Here is a 19,504-nt window from a genome sequence, read left to right as displayed (position 1 = left end):
AACTTTATTAACTTGCCGCAATGGAACCCATTTACTTAGTTTTTATTTGTATTATGTATTTTTCATTGCTTAGTCACCCTTGTACCTCTTAATTTTTCAATGCACTCTTCATATTCATATGGTTTGCTTTTTGTTTCTGATGTTTGCTACACAAGTGTCACTCTTGAATAGAAAGCAATTCATATTGTAAATGCTGTTAGCAAGGATCCCTCAATGGCCTGAACACAATTTTCCTAGTCTAATTCGTGGCATGTTATTCTGGGGCAGATTACCAAATGTGTAATGAATTTGCTCTCCAACTCTTTCCCCAGCTTGATCTGTTCATCTCTGAATCCCTGAGGTTTCCTGACCTTCCAAATTTAGTCTCTGTCTACTTTTTTAATGTAACATTTGGAACCTGCTATACTAAATTCTGGTGTCACGATATCAAATTAAGTTAGTACAATACTATAAGCTATATCATATGTTTATTAACTATGTTGAAGGTAGCAATAATACGTGGCAGGAAACATTTATGCTTGCCTTCATTGGCTGGGGCATTGAGTAATAAAATAAGTTATGTTGCAGCTATATAAAACTTTGGTTATGTTTTACTTGGAATATTGTGTGCAGTTTTGGTCACCCCATTTGGGGAGGCCATGAAAGTTTTGGAAAGTGCACAGAAAACAGTTGATTGGATTGGAATATCACTAACTAGAGGACATGCATTGAGGTGAAGGGGTGTGGCATTTTAATGGAGATCTGCAGGGCAAATTTTACAAAGAAAGGTAGTGGCCTGGAACTGGCTACCAGGAGTAGTGGTGGTAAAAATACATATTGAGTTTGAAGATTTGAAATAGATCCATGAATATGCAGGAATGGAAGGATGTGAATTACATACAAGCAACAAAGTTTTAGTTTTAATTTGTACACAATGCTTGGTGCATTCATGTGGGCCCATGAGCTTATTCCTGAGCTGCACTGTTCAGTGTTCCATGTTCCCCATAATCTGGGTTGTCACTAAGGGAGCTGATAAATTGCTCCCACCAGTGACTTTTAGTTCCATCTAAATGATTCACTTTTTCATTTTCAAGCTAAGACTAAAGCCCCACTTTCCCATCTACACTCAATTGACTCCTATCTCTACCCGTATTTTTAAAACGTTCAAACTTGGTTTATTTAATGCAGTGAGATCACAGATAATTACATCTACATGGTAATGGAATGTGGTAACATAGACTTGAACACTTTGCTACGAAGGAAAAAGGTAATCCATCCACTGGAGCGCAAACTATACTGGGAGCACATGTTGGAAGCTGTTCACACAATTCATCAGCATGGTAAGAAGTTGTTTAAGACTGTTTAACAAAAACTAACTTTCTTTCACAAATGATTGCAATTTTTTTCTAAAAGCCAACTAAATAACTGAAACCGTTGGTTTCTCATTTAAAAAAAAAAAAAAAAATTTTTTTTGATCACAAAAGGTCATTAACATCCTTACCTGCTCTGACTTCTGTTTGCACTGTGGTTGAGTGTGAGCAACCTCCTTGCTTTGGGCAGTAAATACTGTGAGTGGAGGGGTGGGGAGTGGGGAACCCTAAATAGTTTTCTGAATTAAAGTTTCTTGGGAGTTTGACTTTGAGTAATGTTGATACAACAAATGAGAAGGTTCATGTCTGTGACTACCAAATCTTTCCTGCCATCCTAGTCCATTTTCCTTCTCTCCCTAAACTAAATTGGGCTTAAATCACCTGCTTAAGAAAACATTGCCAGCAAATTTTATTACCATAAATGCCTAATTTTTTTTCTTGCATTTTAATATTTCAACATTTTGAAGTTAATAAAGTTTGCTTTTATTGAATGTTATTTACGGGCATTGCAAAATCATTGTAAATGATTGTTGCCTCATGAGAAAGCATTTTGTTTTTTTTAGGTATTATTCATAGTGACCTGAAACCAGCTAATTTTTTGATGGTTGAGGGAATGCTGAAGTTGATAGATTTTGGCATTGCAAATGAGATACAACCAGATGTGACCAGTATCAGCAAAGATTCATTGGTGAGTAATGTAGAGTCTTGCAAAGAATTTGGTAGCGTGGTTCTATATAGGAGTGAAACGACAGCCTCATTCATACTTACTATTTTTACAAAATGGTAATCTTGTGCTATACCAATTGGTTTGATTGACTTAAGTGGATTGAAAATGTGTAAGTAAATTGTAACAAACAAATATAGAAAGTTCTAGCACATTACAGGCCCTTTGGCCCATGATATGTGTTGACCCATATAAACCTATTCCACAAATCAAAGTTTGTGGTGGATGATGTTTGTGCTCATATGCCATCATGTTGAAATAACGAGACTACACCTGAAGTTGTCAGCCAGCAAAGAGAAAAGTGTTTATGAGTGTTATCAGGCTTGATATAGAAACACAATATGTGACCTGGTGTCATGACATCTGAAGTGGAACAACCTCATGATGTAGCTATGTCGAGTAGGCCAGGGCTTTTCATTAAACCTATGGGTGCTGCTGAGTCACTATGCCTCATAGCTGTAGTGACTAGTTGCCAGTAGATAGGAGGCCGTTGTGTCTAGCTGTCACAAGACAGGAGCTGTTAGCTCTGGTTCTGCCCACTCCCTTCAAGCATACTGCTTACCTCACACCCATAACCCTATATTTTCCTTGCATCCACGTGCCTGTCTAAGAGCCCTTTAAATGTCCCTATTGTACCTGCCTCCACCACCATCCATGGCAATGCATTTCAGGCTCCCACTAATATGTGTATTTAAAATAAAAACTTGCCCTTGATGCCTTCCCTAAACCTTCCTCCCCTCACCTTGTACGGATGTCCTTGGGTATTTACTTTTCTATTCTCGCCCCAGGAAAATGGTGCTGCCTGTCCCCCCTATCTTGGCCTCTCATAATCGTGTAGGCTGATAAGTCACCTCTCATCCTTCTTCCCTCCAAAGAGAACAGTTTTGGCTCTGTCAACCTTGCCTCAGAAAACGAGACCTCCAATCCAGGCAACATCCTGGTAAATATCCACTGCACCTTCTCCAAGGATTCACAGTCTTCCTGTAATGAGGTGACCAGAGCTGAACCCAACATTCCAAGAGCGGTCTAACCAGAGTTTTGTGGAGTTGCAACATTACCTCACCGCTCTTGAATTCAATCCCCCCAACTAATGAAGGACTGCATAGCAAAAGCCGCCTTAACTATTCTATCATTATACATGGCAACTTCGAGAGATCAATGAACTTTAATCCCAAGGTCCCTCTGTTCTTCCACACTGTTAAGAATCCTGCCATCAACCATGTACCTGCTTTTGAACTGGCTTGGGAGGTTCCGAGTGACGTCATGATGTCACAATGCGACAATGTCATTTGGAACACGTGGATTTTTAAAAAGCTGTGTGTGACTGTTGGAGTAACAACTTTTACTGAACTTCGACTCGTCTACGACTGATCATTTTCTCGTTCCTCATTTAACACTGTAACCCAGTTGTTACATTGGTGACTTTGGGCCCAAACAGATTTTGGACCCAATGTGGACAATGCAACGATTTCACTCAAACTGCCTGTCTTTTGGACCACTCAACCTGAAGTTTGGTTCAGGCAGACTGATGAGCAGTTCAGCATTTGCAGGATAGAGGTGGACGGCACTAAGTACTAACATGTGGTAAGCGCTCTTGACCAGGACACAGCTGGTCGAGTAGTAATTTCTTTCAGGCCCCACCAGTTGTCGGCAAGTACAAAGCCCTAAAAGCCCTCCTCTGGATTTATGGTCTCTCATTGCACGAGTGAGCTTCATGGCTCCTCCATATTGATGGCCTGGGGGACTGCGCCCCTTTGGAGTTAATGAATGACATGTTGAAAGTGGCAGTGACCACAGGCCTTGCTTGCTCTTCAAGCAGTTAGTTGTTTGATTGCCGTCTTATGTTGGCTGATGAGGTCTTTGATAACCCTCGAACAGTAGCTGCCCGTGCTGACATTCTGTTGCGCGCTAAACAGCAAGGAGCAAGGCCCACAGAAATTAGTACTGTGTCATACTCAAAGACACAGGCTTTATGAGTACTGGCGATGAGAGCGCACGTTTGCCTGGCCAAGCATGACTCCATGATAACCACCTGGTGATCTTGCCATCAATGATGGGTTCTGCAGCTGGCTGCTGCTGACCCCCCACCCCCCACACACTTTTACGGGAAAACACCATGGTCGGTCGTCGCTAATGGCAAAGTTGCTAATAACAGCCTACTCCAAGTCTCGGATGAGCTTTTCCAGTGCAAATGTTTAGTCGACACAAGTGCAGAGGTTAGTGTTCTTCCTCCTTCGGTCTTTGACACCTGTACCTGGAGCATGGGTCCAGCGCTCACTGCAGTGAATAACAGTTCTATTCGTACAAATGGCGCACAGACTATACCCCTGAAATTCGGCGACAATAAATTCACATGGAAGTTCATTCTTGCTGCTGTGACCTGATGTTGCTGGGTGCCAACTTCTTTAGACCCCACTCACTGATGGTGGACTTAAAATGGCACTGGTTAGTGAACACAATGTTCCAGACGTTCCACCTTGGAAAAGCCAAACTACCCACTCTGCACTTAGACGCCATGAAGTACTCGAACAACAAATTCACCAAACTTCTTGCAGAGTTTCTGGACATTTTCACTCTCCAGTTCTCCACTGCCACACCCAAACATGGCATCGCGTACCACAACCTCACCCAAGGTCCTCCTCTACGCACCCAAGCCCGATGCCTGCTGCTCGACTAGTTGTGGCTTGGAAAGCAAGAGTTCCACAAAATAGAATAACTTTTAATCATATGCAGGTCTGATAGCCCTTCGGTCCCCAAAGCCACAGGAGGTTGGAGACCTTGCAGGGATTATAGGCGTCTCAATGATGCTACCACTGCAGACCACTACTCTGTACCCTATACACAGGATTTTACAGTTAAACTTCATGGGCCAGGATATTTTCTAAAATTGACTTGGTGTGTGGGTACCACCAAATACCTGTACACCACGAGGATGTGCCCAAGACTGCCATCATAACACCATTTGACCTTTTTGAATTTTTGAGAATGGCTTTTGGGCTTAAAAATGCTGCACAAATATTCCAGCAACTAATGGATACAGTGGGGCGTTGTATGGACTTCCTTTTTGTATACTTGGACCACATACTCGTCGCCAGCCAGTCACACAGAGCATTTGCAGTATCTGTGTTTACTCTGCCGCTGCTTACAGGAGTTTGGGCTAACTGTGAACCCCTGCCAAGTGCAAATTCGTGCAGTCCTATTGAGTTTTTGGGACATCAGATTAGCACCTGGGGTGTTGTTTTATTGCCTAGGAAGGTGGAATCCATCCTCAAATTCCTGAGGCTTGACACAATCAAAGGACTTCAGAAATTTGTAGGGATGATCAATGTCTATCACTGCTTTGTACCCTCTGCAGCTCAAATTATGAAACCCCTCTTCGACCTTGTGTCCAACGGTACCAAAGAACTCGAGTAGACAAAGGAGACGTCGGTAGCATTCCAGCAGACCAAAGACACCCTGGTGAAGGCAACATTGCTGGTCCATCCACAAATAGATACACCAACTGGCTCGATGATAGATGTGTCCAACACGACAGTAGGTGGGATCTTGGAACAGTACATCAATGGACAATGGAAGCCTCTACGTTATTTAGTAGGCACCTCCGCCCATTCGATATAGGGAACTGCTGGCGCTGTACCTTTTGGAAGGCAGATACTTCATGCTTTTTACTGACCACAAACTGCTAACGTTCGCCTTTGCGAAGGCATCAGATCCCTGGTCAGCCTGCCAGCAACACCACCAATCTTGCATATCAGATTTTTCAACCATGATTAAATGCATCTCCGGTAAGAGTACTGCTTCTCCATTCAAGCAGTATGTGCCCTCTCTCTGGGTGTAGACTACATGGCGCTTGCCAAAGCTCAGCATCAGGAAAATGAATGTCCACAACTGCTGCATTGAGCCTGAAACTTGAGTATGTGGCCTTTGGGCCGCAAGGTACCACTCTCCTGTGCGATGTTTCTGCAGGTCAGCCTTGCCCTATTATCCCTGCTGTGTGGAGACTTTGTATTTTCAATGCCATTCAGACTGTCCCACTCCTCTATGCGAGCGACAGTCATCCTGATAGCTGACAAGTTTGTATGGCATGGACTAAAAAAAAGGTTATGCCAATCTGCAAAAGTGCAAAGGAACATGAAGGCACTACTACAGCCTTTCAACCACAGAGCAGATTCGACCATGTGCATGCCAACATTGTAGGCCCACATGCGGCATTACGAGGGTCTAGGTATTTGTTAACAGTCATTGACAGGTTCATTAGGTGGCTGGAGGCGATTCCCATGATGGACTCATCATTATTTCTGCAAGGTATCTCAGTTCAGCCTATCCACACACACACCACCTCCAACAAAGGCTCACAGTTTACCTCTGCACTCTGCAATGTTTTGTCGTGACTGTTGGGAATGCAGCTCCACCACACAATAACCTACCATCTGCAGTCGAATGACCTGGTGGAGCTGTTCCATTGGCACTTGAAGGCTGCACTCATGGCCTGCCTCCAGGGATCTGATTGGGCAGAAGAGCTGCTCTGGATCCTCCAGGGAATAAGAATGGCACCTAAGGAAGATCCTAATTCCTCATTGGCCAAGTTGGTTTATGGAGCCCCGCTCATTGTAACTGAGGAGTTTGTGTCCACAGCACTTGGTCAGGAGGTGCCACTGACTGAAATCTTAGGCAGACTGTGGGAGACTGAAATCTTAGGCAGACTGAGCACCCAAGAGTGATGGACAGTAATGGCACCAGAGGTTTCACCTCCTAACACTGGTTCTGAGGGGAGGGGATGTAATAGCTCACTGGACGCTTAATCGAACTAGCTCGGGAGGTTCTGAGTGATGTCATGACGTCGCAATGCGATGATGTTATTTGGTACATGAGGGGTTTCCAAAAGATGTATGTGACCGTTTGAGTAAACAACTTTCACTGAATTTCAACTCGACTACATCTGTTTATTTTATTTGTCTTTTCACACTGAAACACAGTTCTTGCACCTTGATGTTTGCCCCTCATTTAATCATTTCACACTTATTTGGATTGAACAACTCTTCATCCTGTCTATATACTTTTATAACCTGCAGCAACCTTCTACACTATCCACAAAACCTCCAACCTTTGTGTCATCTGCAAAGTTACTGACCCATCCTTCTATTTCTTTGTCCAGGTCATTTATAAAGATTACAAATAGCAGAAAATGTTCCATCGACCACTACCCTCTGCTTTCTGCAGGAAGATCATTTCTAAATCCATACAGACAAGGTTGCATGGATCCCATGACTTTCTGAATGAGTTTCCATTGGGAACTTTGTCAAAAACATCCATATACATCACATCTTCCATTCTACCATCATCATTTCTTTTGTCATTTCTTTAAAAAAAATCTCTGAGACATGATCTGCCCTTCCAAAAATGATGCTGTCTCTGAGAAGTCTATGCTAAATTCTGTAAATGCTTGTAAATTCTGTCTCTAAGAATCCTCTCCAATTATTTACCCATCACTAGTGCAAGACTTGCTGATCTATAATTCCCAGGATTCTCCCTAATACCATTTTAAACAAGTGAATCACATTGCCATTCTCCAATTCTTCAGGGCCTCTCCTGTGTCCAGAGAGCAGGCAAAATGTTTGCAGCAGAACGTCGAACTCCATCACGCTGAGCACTTGTGTACCTCTGGGCTGTGCGCTCAGCCTGCTCTTGTTTGCTCTTTTGCCCCACTACTGCAACACCAAATTGAGCTGCAACAGAATCATCAAATTTGCAGATGAAACGACAGTAGTCGGCTTCATCAGCAACAATGATAAGTCGCACTACAGAGAAGAGATGGAAAATCTCATAAAATAGTGCAAAAATAACAATCTGATATTCAATGAAGGAGAGGATTGTGGACTTCAGGAGGACTGGGGATGACCGCCCTCTGCTAAACATTAATAGCTCGTACAGGAGAGGGTAGAGGGCACTAAGTTCCTCGGAATCCACTTAACAAGTGACCTATCCTGGACGCAACATTTCACTTACCAGGAAGGCGCAGCATTGACTTCACTTCCTGAAAAGACTGAGCCAGGCAAAGCTACCGGCCACCATCCTGTCAACTTTCTACAGGAACTCTTTAACAAGAGCATCCTGCTGGCTCCATTACAGTGAGGTACAATTGCTGTAGAGTGTCAGATCAGAGGTCATTTCACAGGACAAGAGTGGCAGAGAGGATCACTTGGGTTTCCTTCATCCCACCAACCTGATTTACTGGGATCATGGTCTAAAGAGGGCTCTCAAAATCAGTGAGGACCTCTACCACCTGCACACAGCATGAGGAAAGAGCTAGAGGAGAATCAGAGCCAGAACCACCAGGCTGAGAAATATGGAGACTGCTGAACTGCTCATACAAATCCTCCGTGACTTTACTTTTCATTATTGGATAATATTTGTATATACGTACTTTGCATATGTATCCTTTATCTGTACATGTGTTATGTCTGTTTTGCACCAAGGACTGGAGTACTGTTTCAAAGGGTTGTACTTGTACAATCGATAATAAATAAACCTGATCAAAAGATCATTACTGGTGCTCCAACAATCTCTTCCCTCGCTTCCTGTAGAAACCGGGGGTATATCTCGTCTGGTTTTGGGGACTTGTTAATCTGAACATTTTGAAGAGGATCAGGCACTTTATCTTAACCACAACATGTTTGTTCATACAAACTTGTTCTACACTGACCTCACATTGACCAAGGCCCTTCTCTCTAGTGAACACTGAAGCATTTAGGACCTCCCTTTTCTCCAGGCATATGTGGCCTCCTTTGTCCCTAAGTGGCGCTACCTACACTCTTGTCATCCTTTTATTTTTAAATTTTAAATTTAGACATTCATCACGGAAACTGGTCCTACTGGCCAATGAGACTGTGCTGCCCAGATACCCCAATTCACCTACAACCCCTGTACATTTTGAAGGGTGGGAGGAAACCCACGCTGGCACTGGGAAAAACATACAATTCCTCACATACAGCATCTGATTCTAACCTGGATTACTGGCACTGTAATTGTGTTGTGCTAACGGCGCCACCCTTGCTGTTTTTTATGTAAGCCTAGAATTCATTTGGGTTTTCCTTAATCCTACTTGTTAAGGCCTTCTCATGCCCCCTTTCTCGCTCTCCTGTTCTTTTTTTTTTTAAAAACTTTATTTTTCAATTTTTCCAAAAATATAGTATCACATCTGAAAAAAAATTTGTTTTAACGTATTTGCACTTTCTTTTAGTATACTTCACTTCTCAGATACAAACACTGTCAGCTGACTTATAATTTCCTCCCCCCCCAAAAACTTTGAAAATTAAACAATTAAACTGACAAACAGAAAAAAGGTAAAATGAAAATTTCAGTGTACCTCCACTCTTTCTAATCTAATTCCACTCCTTGAGTTGCTTCATTGTTATTATCTTTATGTATTTTGTTGGCTTTTTAGAACTGTGGGCTGTTCTAGCTGTGCGATAAGGTTGCCATATTTTGGCAAAAGTATTGAACTTATTTCTTATGCTATTTCTCCATGGACACACAGTGGTGCATCTCCGTGGTCCATCAAGTGATGGAGCAGGGGGAGTCGGACTTCCAGGTGATCACAATGCATTTTCTTTTCCTACTGACAGTGTAATATCTACAAATTTAATTTGGAATTTAGTTAATTTTCTGCCCAGTTCCTCCAGGTTTCCCAATAAATACAGTTACAGATCCAGCGGGAAATCTATTGCCGTAATCCTAATTAATATGAGATAGTTCCAACCAAAAGGGTCTTACCTTTGCGCAGGTCCACGTGGAGTGTGTAAAGGTATCAATTTCTAACCCACACTTGAAGCACATTTCCGATATCTGTGATTTTTCTTTTCCTTTATGTAATTTTTGTGAGATATAATTGGTGTAAGAAATTGTATTGTTCCAATCTTAAGTCTGGCGTTGATCACTGATGTTACTCTTTCCCAACTTAGATCTGACCAACATTCTTCAACCATCATTGTTCCCAAGTCAGACTCCCACCTCTCCATCGTTCTTTGCAGGCCCAGTTTTGGGCTCTCACTTTGAAGTACAAAGTACATTGTGAATATAAATTTAGGAGCACCTCCCAGTTGAAATAGCCCTTGCACCTTGTTGCCTTCAGGTGGGATCATGGTAGGGCCCCATTTTTTTCCCTCAGGAAGGATCTTAACTGTTAAAAGTAGTGAAAGGTTCCATTAGGCAAATCATATTTATCCTTCAGTTGTTCAAAGGACATGAGCTGTCTATTCTCATAGCAGTTGTCAATAGCTCGGATCCCCTTTCTGTACCAAATATCCAGAATTTTGTTACCAAAGTTCATAGGCATCAGTTCGCTGCATATTAAGGGTGATTTTGACAATATTACAATCTCTTTACCAATACTATCATTAACTTCCTTCCAAATTTTTACCAGATGTTTTAGGATGAGGTTATCCATTATTTTATTTATTAATTTGGTATTTGTTTTGTGAATGAAATCTTTTGCCACTCCTCTCCCCCATGCTATATAATCCTATGTTCATCTTCTTCAAATAAAGATGCGAGGAACCTCAACTGGGCTGCCAAGTAATATTTCCTAAAATCAGGTAGTTGTAGCCACCCACCCCCCCCCCCCCCCCATTTATAATCGCACATCAATTTTTCTATGGAGATCCTGGAGACTGCTATTCCACAGGAAAGTTCTTGTGTTGCCATTTAGTTTTTTTTTAAAAGATTCTGGTAGATATATAGGAATGGATTGAAATAAATATTGTAATCTTCAATGTTTCAGATGGTTCCATTAAGTATAATAGCACATTGTCTTCAAACAGATTTATTTTATGTTCAGTTTGACCCACCTTGATTCCCTTTATGTATGGGTCCCTCCTAATATTTTCTGTTAATAATTCAATAAATAATGCAAACAGCCAGTGGAAAACCCTGTCTGCTAGACCTACTTAAGGGGAATGTTGATGAAATTTGGCCATTTGTTATGATCATTGTTTGTGGTTTGGAATAGTGTTTTTACCCAATGAATATATGCTTGTCCCAGCCCAAATTTTTCCATTACTTTAAATGAATATGGCCATTCCAATCTATCTAAGGCCTTTTCTGCATCCAGAGATACTGCTACACTTGGATCTTCTGTGGGTTGTGCCAAATGTATTATATTCAATAATCTTCCCAAATTGTCAGCAGAATGCTTTTTTTTAAATAAAGCCTGCTGGTCCGGATTTATTAATTTTGGGAGATATTGGCCCAATGTATCAGCTAGTGCTTTGGCTATTATCTTGTTGTCGGTATTTAATAATGAAATGGGTCTGTAAGACACAGGTTTTAACAGATCTTTATTCTTCTTGGGTAGCGTCACAATTATTACTTTTGAAAAGGTATCCAGGAGAGTCTTTACCTCCACTGCTTGATTGATCACATCCATCATGAGTGTTATCAGCAAATCTTTAAATTTTTGTAAAACTCGGATGGGAAACTGTCCTCCTCCAGAGACTTGTTAGTTTGTAACAGTCCAAAAGTTTTTTTTCCATTTTACTCCCTAGTGAGGGGGGCATTTAACCTCATCTGGTCCTTTTGGCTCAATCTCGGCAACTCAATTCCATTCAGAAAATCATCTATTTTTGTTTGATCCTGTGGGATTCTGATTTATATAATCTATATAGAATTATTTAAAAGTATCATTAATTATTTTTGGATCGTAAGATATCGTATCTAACTCCAATTGAACTGCGTTGATCGTCCTTGAGATTTCCTCTGCCTTTAGCGCCAAGAAAAAACTTTGTGCACTCTTTTTCCCAATTTGTAAGATTTTTCCTTCAATCTCATTGTCTTTTTCCACTTTGTATATTTGTATTTAAGCTTTTTTATTTATTAAAATGTTGTATTTATCCATTGAGCCAGATTTTGGATATTCCTTCTCTAGTGCTGTAATTTCTTTATCCAGATTATTAATTTCCGCCATATGTTTTTTCTTGACATTTTTAGTGTATGCCCCCCTCAGGAAGGCTTTTAGTGTGCCCCATATCAGGAAACTGTTAGTAGATGGGCAGTTAGTTTCACAAAATACGTTAAATTTGTTACCTTATAGACGTACAGAAGTGTTCTCTTTTCAACAGGATGGAATTTAGTCACCACCTATACATTGGTGCCTGTTTTTCTGGCATCATTATCATCAATGCTAAAGGTGAATGGTCTGATAATAATCTGGCTAAATACTCCGATTCAACCATCCTGCATTCCTCTGTGCCGACATTAGGAAATAGTCAAATCTGGTGAAAGAATCATGGGGTTTTGTATAAAAGGAGTAGTGTCTAGCTTGGGGGTGTAAACATCTCTAGGCATCTATTAGGTTTAGATCCTTCATATATGCTAATGTTACTTTTGATGCCTTACTTTTTATCATTGTCTGGATGGATTTATCCAATATAGCATCTAAACAAAAATTGAAATCTCCTCCAATTAAAACATTGTTTTGTCCTTCAGCTATTTTAAGAAAGACTCTTTGTATAAATAGCTCATCGTTTATGTTTAGTGCATAAAGGTTAATAAGTGACCAAGCCTCTGAGTAGATCTGACAGTATGCTATATCATCCATTCAGATCTGTTACTACCTCCTTCATTACCACTGGAAGATTTTTATTTATTAAAATGGCTACTCCCCCTGCCTTGGAGTTATACAAAGACGGGATTACTTGTCCACTCAATCTCTTTTTAGTTTGGTATATTCATACTTTGTAAAGTGTTTCTGTATGAATGCTATATCTCTCCATAATTTTTTGAGATTTGCCAAAGCTCGCTTTCTTTTATAGGTCCGTTCAATCCATTTATATTAATACTCACGAATTTTAATGTCTTATACATTGATACTTGTATTTGTGCTTACCTTTCTCTGGAAACCTATATATGTTCTTCTCCAGCCATTTGCATGCCTCAATTCTAGTATTTCCTTCCTTTGCACTGGGTGTTCCGCTGGAACAAAAACATAAGGAAGAAAAATTATTTAAAAAATCCCCTCTTCTCTCTCTCACTCACTCACTCACTCACTCACTCACTCACTCACTCACTCACTCACTCACTCACTCACTCACTCACTCACTCACTCACTCACTCACTCACTCACTCACTCACTCACTCACTCACTCACTCACTCACTCACTCACTCACTCACTCACTCACTCACTCACTCACTCACTCACTCACTCACTCACTCACTCACTCACTCACTCACTCACTCACACACACACACACACACACACACACACACACACACACACACACACACGTATATACTAAATTTTGGCGCCATAGCTAACTCATCGGTACCATTGTTCCCCTTCAAGCCGGGTCCACCTCCTGCTCTCATTGAAGCTTTTACCCTTCTATTCTATTTTCTTTCCCACTCCTTATTGGATATATTTACATTATTTACATCGACTGTCCTTGTTTCTTATTGTTATATCCCTTGTGCGGTATATTGCTTGGCTAACCATCTTTGCATTATACAAAAAGGATATTTCATTATTTTCCTTATCCCTTATGTTCTTAGTCTATTTTCCTTGCTCTTCCATCTCCCCCTCGGGTCTTCCTTTCATTTTCCGTGCTAGCTCCATTGCCTCATGATGATCTTTTAAATATTTTCTTTCTCCCCCTGGCATGTCGATTTGTAATGTTGCTGGGTACAAATGGGCATATCCAATTTTTTTTTTGTAGGTAGGTTTCTTTTAATGGCATCAAATTCTTTCCTCTTCCTGACCCATGCTGCACTCAAATCGGGGAAAAATCTGATCCTCACCCCTTCTAACAATGGCCCATCATGCTCCCTGGCTATGCGGAGTATCATCTCCCTCTCTTGGTATTTGTGCAGTCTTATCAGTACCAGGATCTTCGGGATCCATTTCTCGAGGGAAAAAAAAAACCCACCAATTGCTGTCCCTTCCCTTAGCCCCACAATCCTTGCATTCTGTCACTTCGCCCACTCCTTTTGTACCCTCTTGTCTAGAGTCTCAATTTTATTAGCCAGTGATTGTATGACATCCATCACGTCGCCAATTGTCGGCACTAGTATGCCACTTGCCGGCCCCAGGTCCTCTGCAATCATGTTGTGCTCTTCCTGCATCCCATCTCTCCTGTGCGGCACCTTTGACAGTGTTTGTCTTCGCCCATTGCCCTCTTCTGTTTCCAAGAGGGCTGTTCTGTTCATCTTGCCCATGATGTAATAATGTTTGGGCTTTGTTTTCCCTCTTCAGCATTTTTTTTAGTTGATTTTCAGGATTGTGTGGAGGAACTCTTGTGGGGTCTGTCCGTTCAACTCCTCCGCATCATGTGACTCCTAAGTTCGTTTTTGTTCCTTTCTGGCTACCAGACAATTCTCATGAGCCCTTCCTGTTTTTTTGTTTCCTTCTTCTCTTAACTAGCTAACTCACCTGTTTTGTCAACCACGATTCCCTTTTCCTTCCATTTTTTTCCCCCTGTGTCACTGGGACAAACCTATCTAGGACACAGTCCACATTGCTTCTGTATTTTTCCCAGAGAATATCTGTTCCCAATTTGCTCTCCCCAGTTCCTGCCTCATACCATCATAATTAAACCTTCATTAATTAAAATTTAATTTCACTAATTCTCCTCGTTCACAGCTATGCTGAAGGTCAGGGAGTTGTGGTCCCTGTCACTGAAATCTCTCCTTCTAAGAGGTTTAACACCTGACCAGGTTCATTACCCAGTACTAGATCCAGTGTGGCATCTATCCCACTTACAGTAAGGAGGTGCCAGTCAATATTTGAGAAGCTGAAATCTCCCATAACAAAAAAACCTTGTTACTTTTGCACCATTTCAAAAATCTGCTAACTATTCTGCTCCTCAGTTTCCTGAGGACACAACTGTGACAATTTATTGACTTGCACTTAGCCTGAGCTTGAGGATTAATTTTTTACCAACTAATCTTGTCTTTTGACTTTAATGTAGCATTGTGTAACGAACTTAAAGTTAAATCCCATCCAAACAGTGAAACATTTTCTCTTCTGGAAGAAAAATGAGAATAATGTTTGGTGTCCATTTATTTGGTTTATTCCCATTGCAGGTGGCAACAATTTTGAAAAGGCTGTGGAAGTCTTGAGAGTTGAATTTAAAAACTCATTTATTTTTCCAATAATCATGGCAGTTGATCACTTGGAAACTATGGCTCAATAAGCTAATGAAAAGCTTGAAGAAGAAAGCTGAAACTCCTGTTAACAATTAGCTGTTCAAGGGATTGCTATGGCAACTTGAATTGATGCTGTATTCAGCAGATTGATGCATGAAGCTCTATTGCCTAGAAAGGTGGTCTGCAATTGAAATAATAAAATGAAAATAACATTTAGGAATTTTTCAAAAGCAAAATAACATTTAGGAATTTTTCAAAAGAAAAATTCAATGGATGGTAGAAAACAGAAATAATGGGGAAGGTTAGAGGTGGGTGGGTTAGGGAAGGGGACTGGGGGGTCGTAGGGGGTTTTAAAATGTATGTATTTTTTAAAATTGTAACTTTTATTCATTAATTGCATGTTTCAATATATTTATCATGATTTAATAAATAAAATTTTAAGAAAAAGCCAGAAATACTCAGTAAACAAAGTAGCAGGTGGGGAAAGAAATATAATTTATTTGCCTGTAAAATGTAGTGACTGGGGCTTCAGTGCTGCCTGCAAGAATTACACAATTTTTATAGTGACACAGTGGCATGATGTTCCAATTTTCTCCCCTCTGTCAAAAAATTACATGGGCTGGTAGGTTAATTCACTACTTTAAATTGCCCCTGCTATAGGTGGGTGGTAGAATCTCGATGGGAGGGGTTTTGATAGAATTAATTGGAAGGAGATTAGAATAAAATGTGGTTTGGGTAGGATTATTGGAAAAAATAGGTACTTGTTTGTTTCCTAGCTATGTGTCTGACTAATGTGCAAAGTTTAAGGAAAAGCACGAGAAGCAAATCTGAGATGATTGGGGTGCAATAGAAATTTAAATCAAGGTGAATTATTAATCTGTTGATAATGGACTATCTTTAGATTTTATGCATTAGCAGATCTACCATGTTCTTTTTTTTCTTCTCTCAATATCATTTACATGTTTTCCAAAAATGATGTTACTCAGGCATGAAACTTCTATGTAGGTTTTCCAAATAATATTTGCCAAACCATTTTATTTCCTTTGGGATCAAAAAAAACACTTCAGGCATAAAAAAAATTCCCTGGCTAACTGTTGAAGAGCACAAGAAACTGTAAAGTTTACTTGGTTGTTGAGCAACTAGTGAATCCACTGGCAAGCTTTCACTTGAGAACGTGTTTCTATCTCCTGAAGGTTATGTAGATGTGCAGGACTGTGCTCACCATTAAATAATTTTAAAAAAATCCAATTAATGAGGCACTCCAATTTAGTTGGAAGGAAAGTGCTGATGTTTTTTATAAAACTGATTTCATGTGGAGGCATATTAGTACAATTTTGGCTTCGATTTTTTTTTCCATTTATCACTAAATTTAAACGTGATTTTTGTCTCACTTTCGTCTGCTTTAAGCAAAAAAAAACATTTTGATCAAGCTTATTTTGAAAAAGAAGATGAACATGTTGATTAAATATGCATTATTTAAAACTAATAATAGTTGAAAGAAATTTCACAGGAAAAGAACACATTTTGATCACTGGATTTTAAGCCTAATTAGTAAACCAATTTCTGATCACTAATGTTATTTACCTTTCAGGTGGGCACATTAAATTTTATGGCACCTGAAACCATTGAAGGAATATTCTCCAATGGTGAAAACAGACCCAAATCAAAGGTAAGAACTGTCTCCTGCATATTCTGAAGTGTGTTTGTGTACTGTGATCACAATGAACCATGAAAATTGGAATTAGAGTGCCCAAATGGCTAGAATGAAACCAAAGCTGAAATTGTACCTTTTCATTACCAACCGATGACATTCAGGTGCCGCAGTCTGTCTGAATGCAATTTGCTGTTCTAAGAAGGTCATGTGGTTTGTCAAGCAGAGAGAGAAAAATAGGCTTTTCTCAGAGAGAGAGAGAAAAAATTCAGTTCTACAGTTCAGCAGCAGCTGGAACTGGAACATGACAAGCTGGCAAGTTTATGGAAACGCCTCATTTTGAAGAGGGTTGTGAGTTCTTAGTTCAGCCTGGTTGAAGCCCTTGTGGTCATACAAGAGGAGGTGGCTGGCTGTATAATGTTTCAATTGAAATAAGGGAAACAAAAAAGGAACTCTGTGGTGACCTGAAAGAAAGAGGCTGTCATCTGGAAAATCCTCTTGGGGCAAGTTTCTTTGGCAAGACACTGAAGTGGCTGATCGGAAGGAATTAATTTGTGTGTGCCCAACGAGCAACAAATCTCTATCTGAAAACTGACAAGCACCTTCCTGAGCTGTAACCATTTACCTTTCAAGCTCCAAAGCCTGGTGAAGATTCATAAATGTTAAATTCTGTGCATAATATAAGAATTGCCTGCAACCAGTGAACTTGGAGGAATGAAAAGTTATGATTGGACTGCGAATCAAAGAACTTTACTGAACTTGCACACACATTACATACACGTGCGCTTAGAATTAGAAGGGGGTTTTTACATTAAGTTAATAGTAATAAGTGAGAGTTTGATCCTGTTTTCATGTTTAAAGATAATTAAAAGCAACTTTTGTTTAAGTAATCATTTGTCTTGATGAATTTCTATTTCTGCTGGGCTTTAGGATCCTCTGGGCCCATAACAAAACATATTCAGGATTCAGTCTGTGACATAGTACACCTGTAGAAGTTTTTGAGAGTCTTAGGTGACCTACTGAATCTCCTAAAAAGTATAGCCACTGGCAAGCCATCTTCATGATTGCATTGACAGATCCTTGGAGATGTTGAAACCCAGGAATTTGAAGTTCTTGACCCTCTCCACTACTGAGTACTCGATGACGAGATGAAGACTCATGTTCATGTTCTCCTGACTGCCTCCAGAGTCCAAAATCATCTCCTTGGGTGCAAGGTAATTGGTGTGACACCACTCAACGAGCTGAACTATTTCCCTGTAAGATTCCTCATTTTAGTTTGTGATTCTGCTGACAATCGTGGTGTCATCGGAAAATTTGTGCAAAGCATTGGAATTGTGCCTAGCCATGCAGCAATCCTCATCACCCAGGACATGCTCCGTTCTCATTGCTGCCATAAGGAAAAAGGTACATGAGCCACAAAACTTGTATCACCAGATTCAGAAACAGTTGCTACCCCTCCACCATCAGATTCATTAATAATAAACTCAATCAGAGACTTATTTAAGGACTCTTACTTTGCACATTTATTATTAAATATTTTATTTCTGGATTGCGCTGTCAGTTTGTTTATATTTCTTTGTGAATAATTTCTCTCTTTGTATATGTATCTTTTCCTGAGTACAATTTTGTTACGATCCCAGAGGACCCCAAGCTCCATCAGCAATAGATATTCACCGAGACAAATGGTTACTTAAACAAAAGTTGCTTTTAATTATCCTTAAACATGAAAACAAAATCACAACTTTAACTTATCACGATTGACTTAACTAACCTAACTTAACCCCTTTCTAATTCTACGCACACGTGTATGTAATGTGTGTGTAAGTTCAGAAAGGTTTTTTGGTTCACAGTCAAATCTCACTTCTCGTTCTTCCAAGTTAACTGGTTACAGGCAATTGTTATACTGTGCATAGAATTCAACATTTATAAAGTTCGCCAGGCTTTGGTGCTTGAAAGGTAAAAGGTTACCACTCAGGAAGGTTATTATTGGTTTTCAGAGAGAGATTTGTTGTTCCAGGACTTCCACAACTGATTCCTTTTTATTCAGCCACTTCAGTGTCTTGCCAAAGAAACTTGCCCCATCGGTGTTTTCCAGATGATAATCTCTTTCTTTCAGGTCACCACAGAGTTCCTTTTTGTTTCCCTTATTCCAAGTGAAACATTAGACAGGCAGTCCTCTCCTTTTGCTTGAACCACAAGGGGTTTGATCAGGCTGAATTAAGAACTCACAACCTGTATTCCAAATGGGGTTTTCCATAAGGTTGCCAGCTTGTCCTGTTTTCTCTCTTCTGTCGCTCTCTCTCTCTCTGTCGCTCTCTCTCTCTCTGTCGCTCTCTCTCTCTCTGTCGCTCTCTCTCTCTCTGTCGCTCTCTCTCTCTGTCGCTCTCTCACTCTCTGTCGCTCTCTCTCTCTCTGTCGCTCTCTCTCTCTCTGTCGCTCTCTCTCTCTCTGTCGCTCTCTCTCTCTCTGTCGCTCTCTCTGTCGCTCTCTCTCTCTGTCGCTCTCTCTCTGTCGCTCTCTCTCTGTCGCTCTCTCTCTGTCGCTCTCTCTCTCTGTCGCTCTCTTTCTCTGTCGCTCTCTCTCTCTGTCGCTCTCTCTCTCTGTCGCTCTCTCTCTCTGTCGCTCTCTCTCTCTGTCGCTCT

General features: G+C 40.5%; 1 protein-coding gene across 6 annotated transcripts in view; it reads left to right on the top strand.

Moving 5' to 3' along the window:
* ttk (ttk protein kinase) overlaps positions 1-19,504 on the top strand; it is an 80,918-nt gene that overhangs the window by 40,210 nt on the left and 21,204 nt on the right. For all 6 annotated transcript variants that reach the window (XM_069887402.1, XM_069887401.1, XM_069887405.1 and 3 more), the window contains 3 exons: positions 1,168-1,319; positions 1,913-2,037; positions 16,803-16,880. In XM_069887402.1, the coding sequence (XP_069743503.1) occupies positions 1,168-1,319; positions 1,913-2,037; positions 16,803-16,880 (355 nt within the window). The remainder of the gene's footprint in view (positions 1-1,167; positions 1,320-1,912; positions 2,038-16,802; positions 16,881-19,504) is intronic.

Source organism: Narcine bancroftii, chromosome 6 (assembly GCF_036971445.1).
Source record: "Narcine bancroftii isolate sNarBan1 chromosome 6, sNarBan1.hap1, whole genome shotgun sequence".
NCBI classification, from domain to species: domain Eukaryota; kingdom Metazoa; phylum Chordata; class Chondrichthyes; order Torpediniformes; family Narcinidae; genus Narcine; species Narcine bancroftii.
Note: the sequence above shows the minus strand (reverse complement) of the source record. Positions and strands in the feature narration are given on the sequence as shown.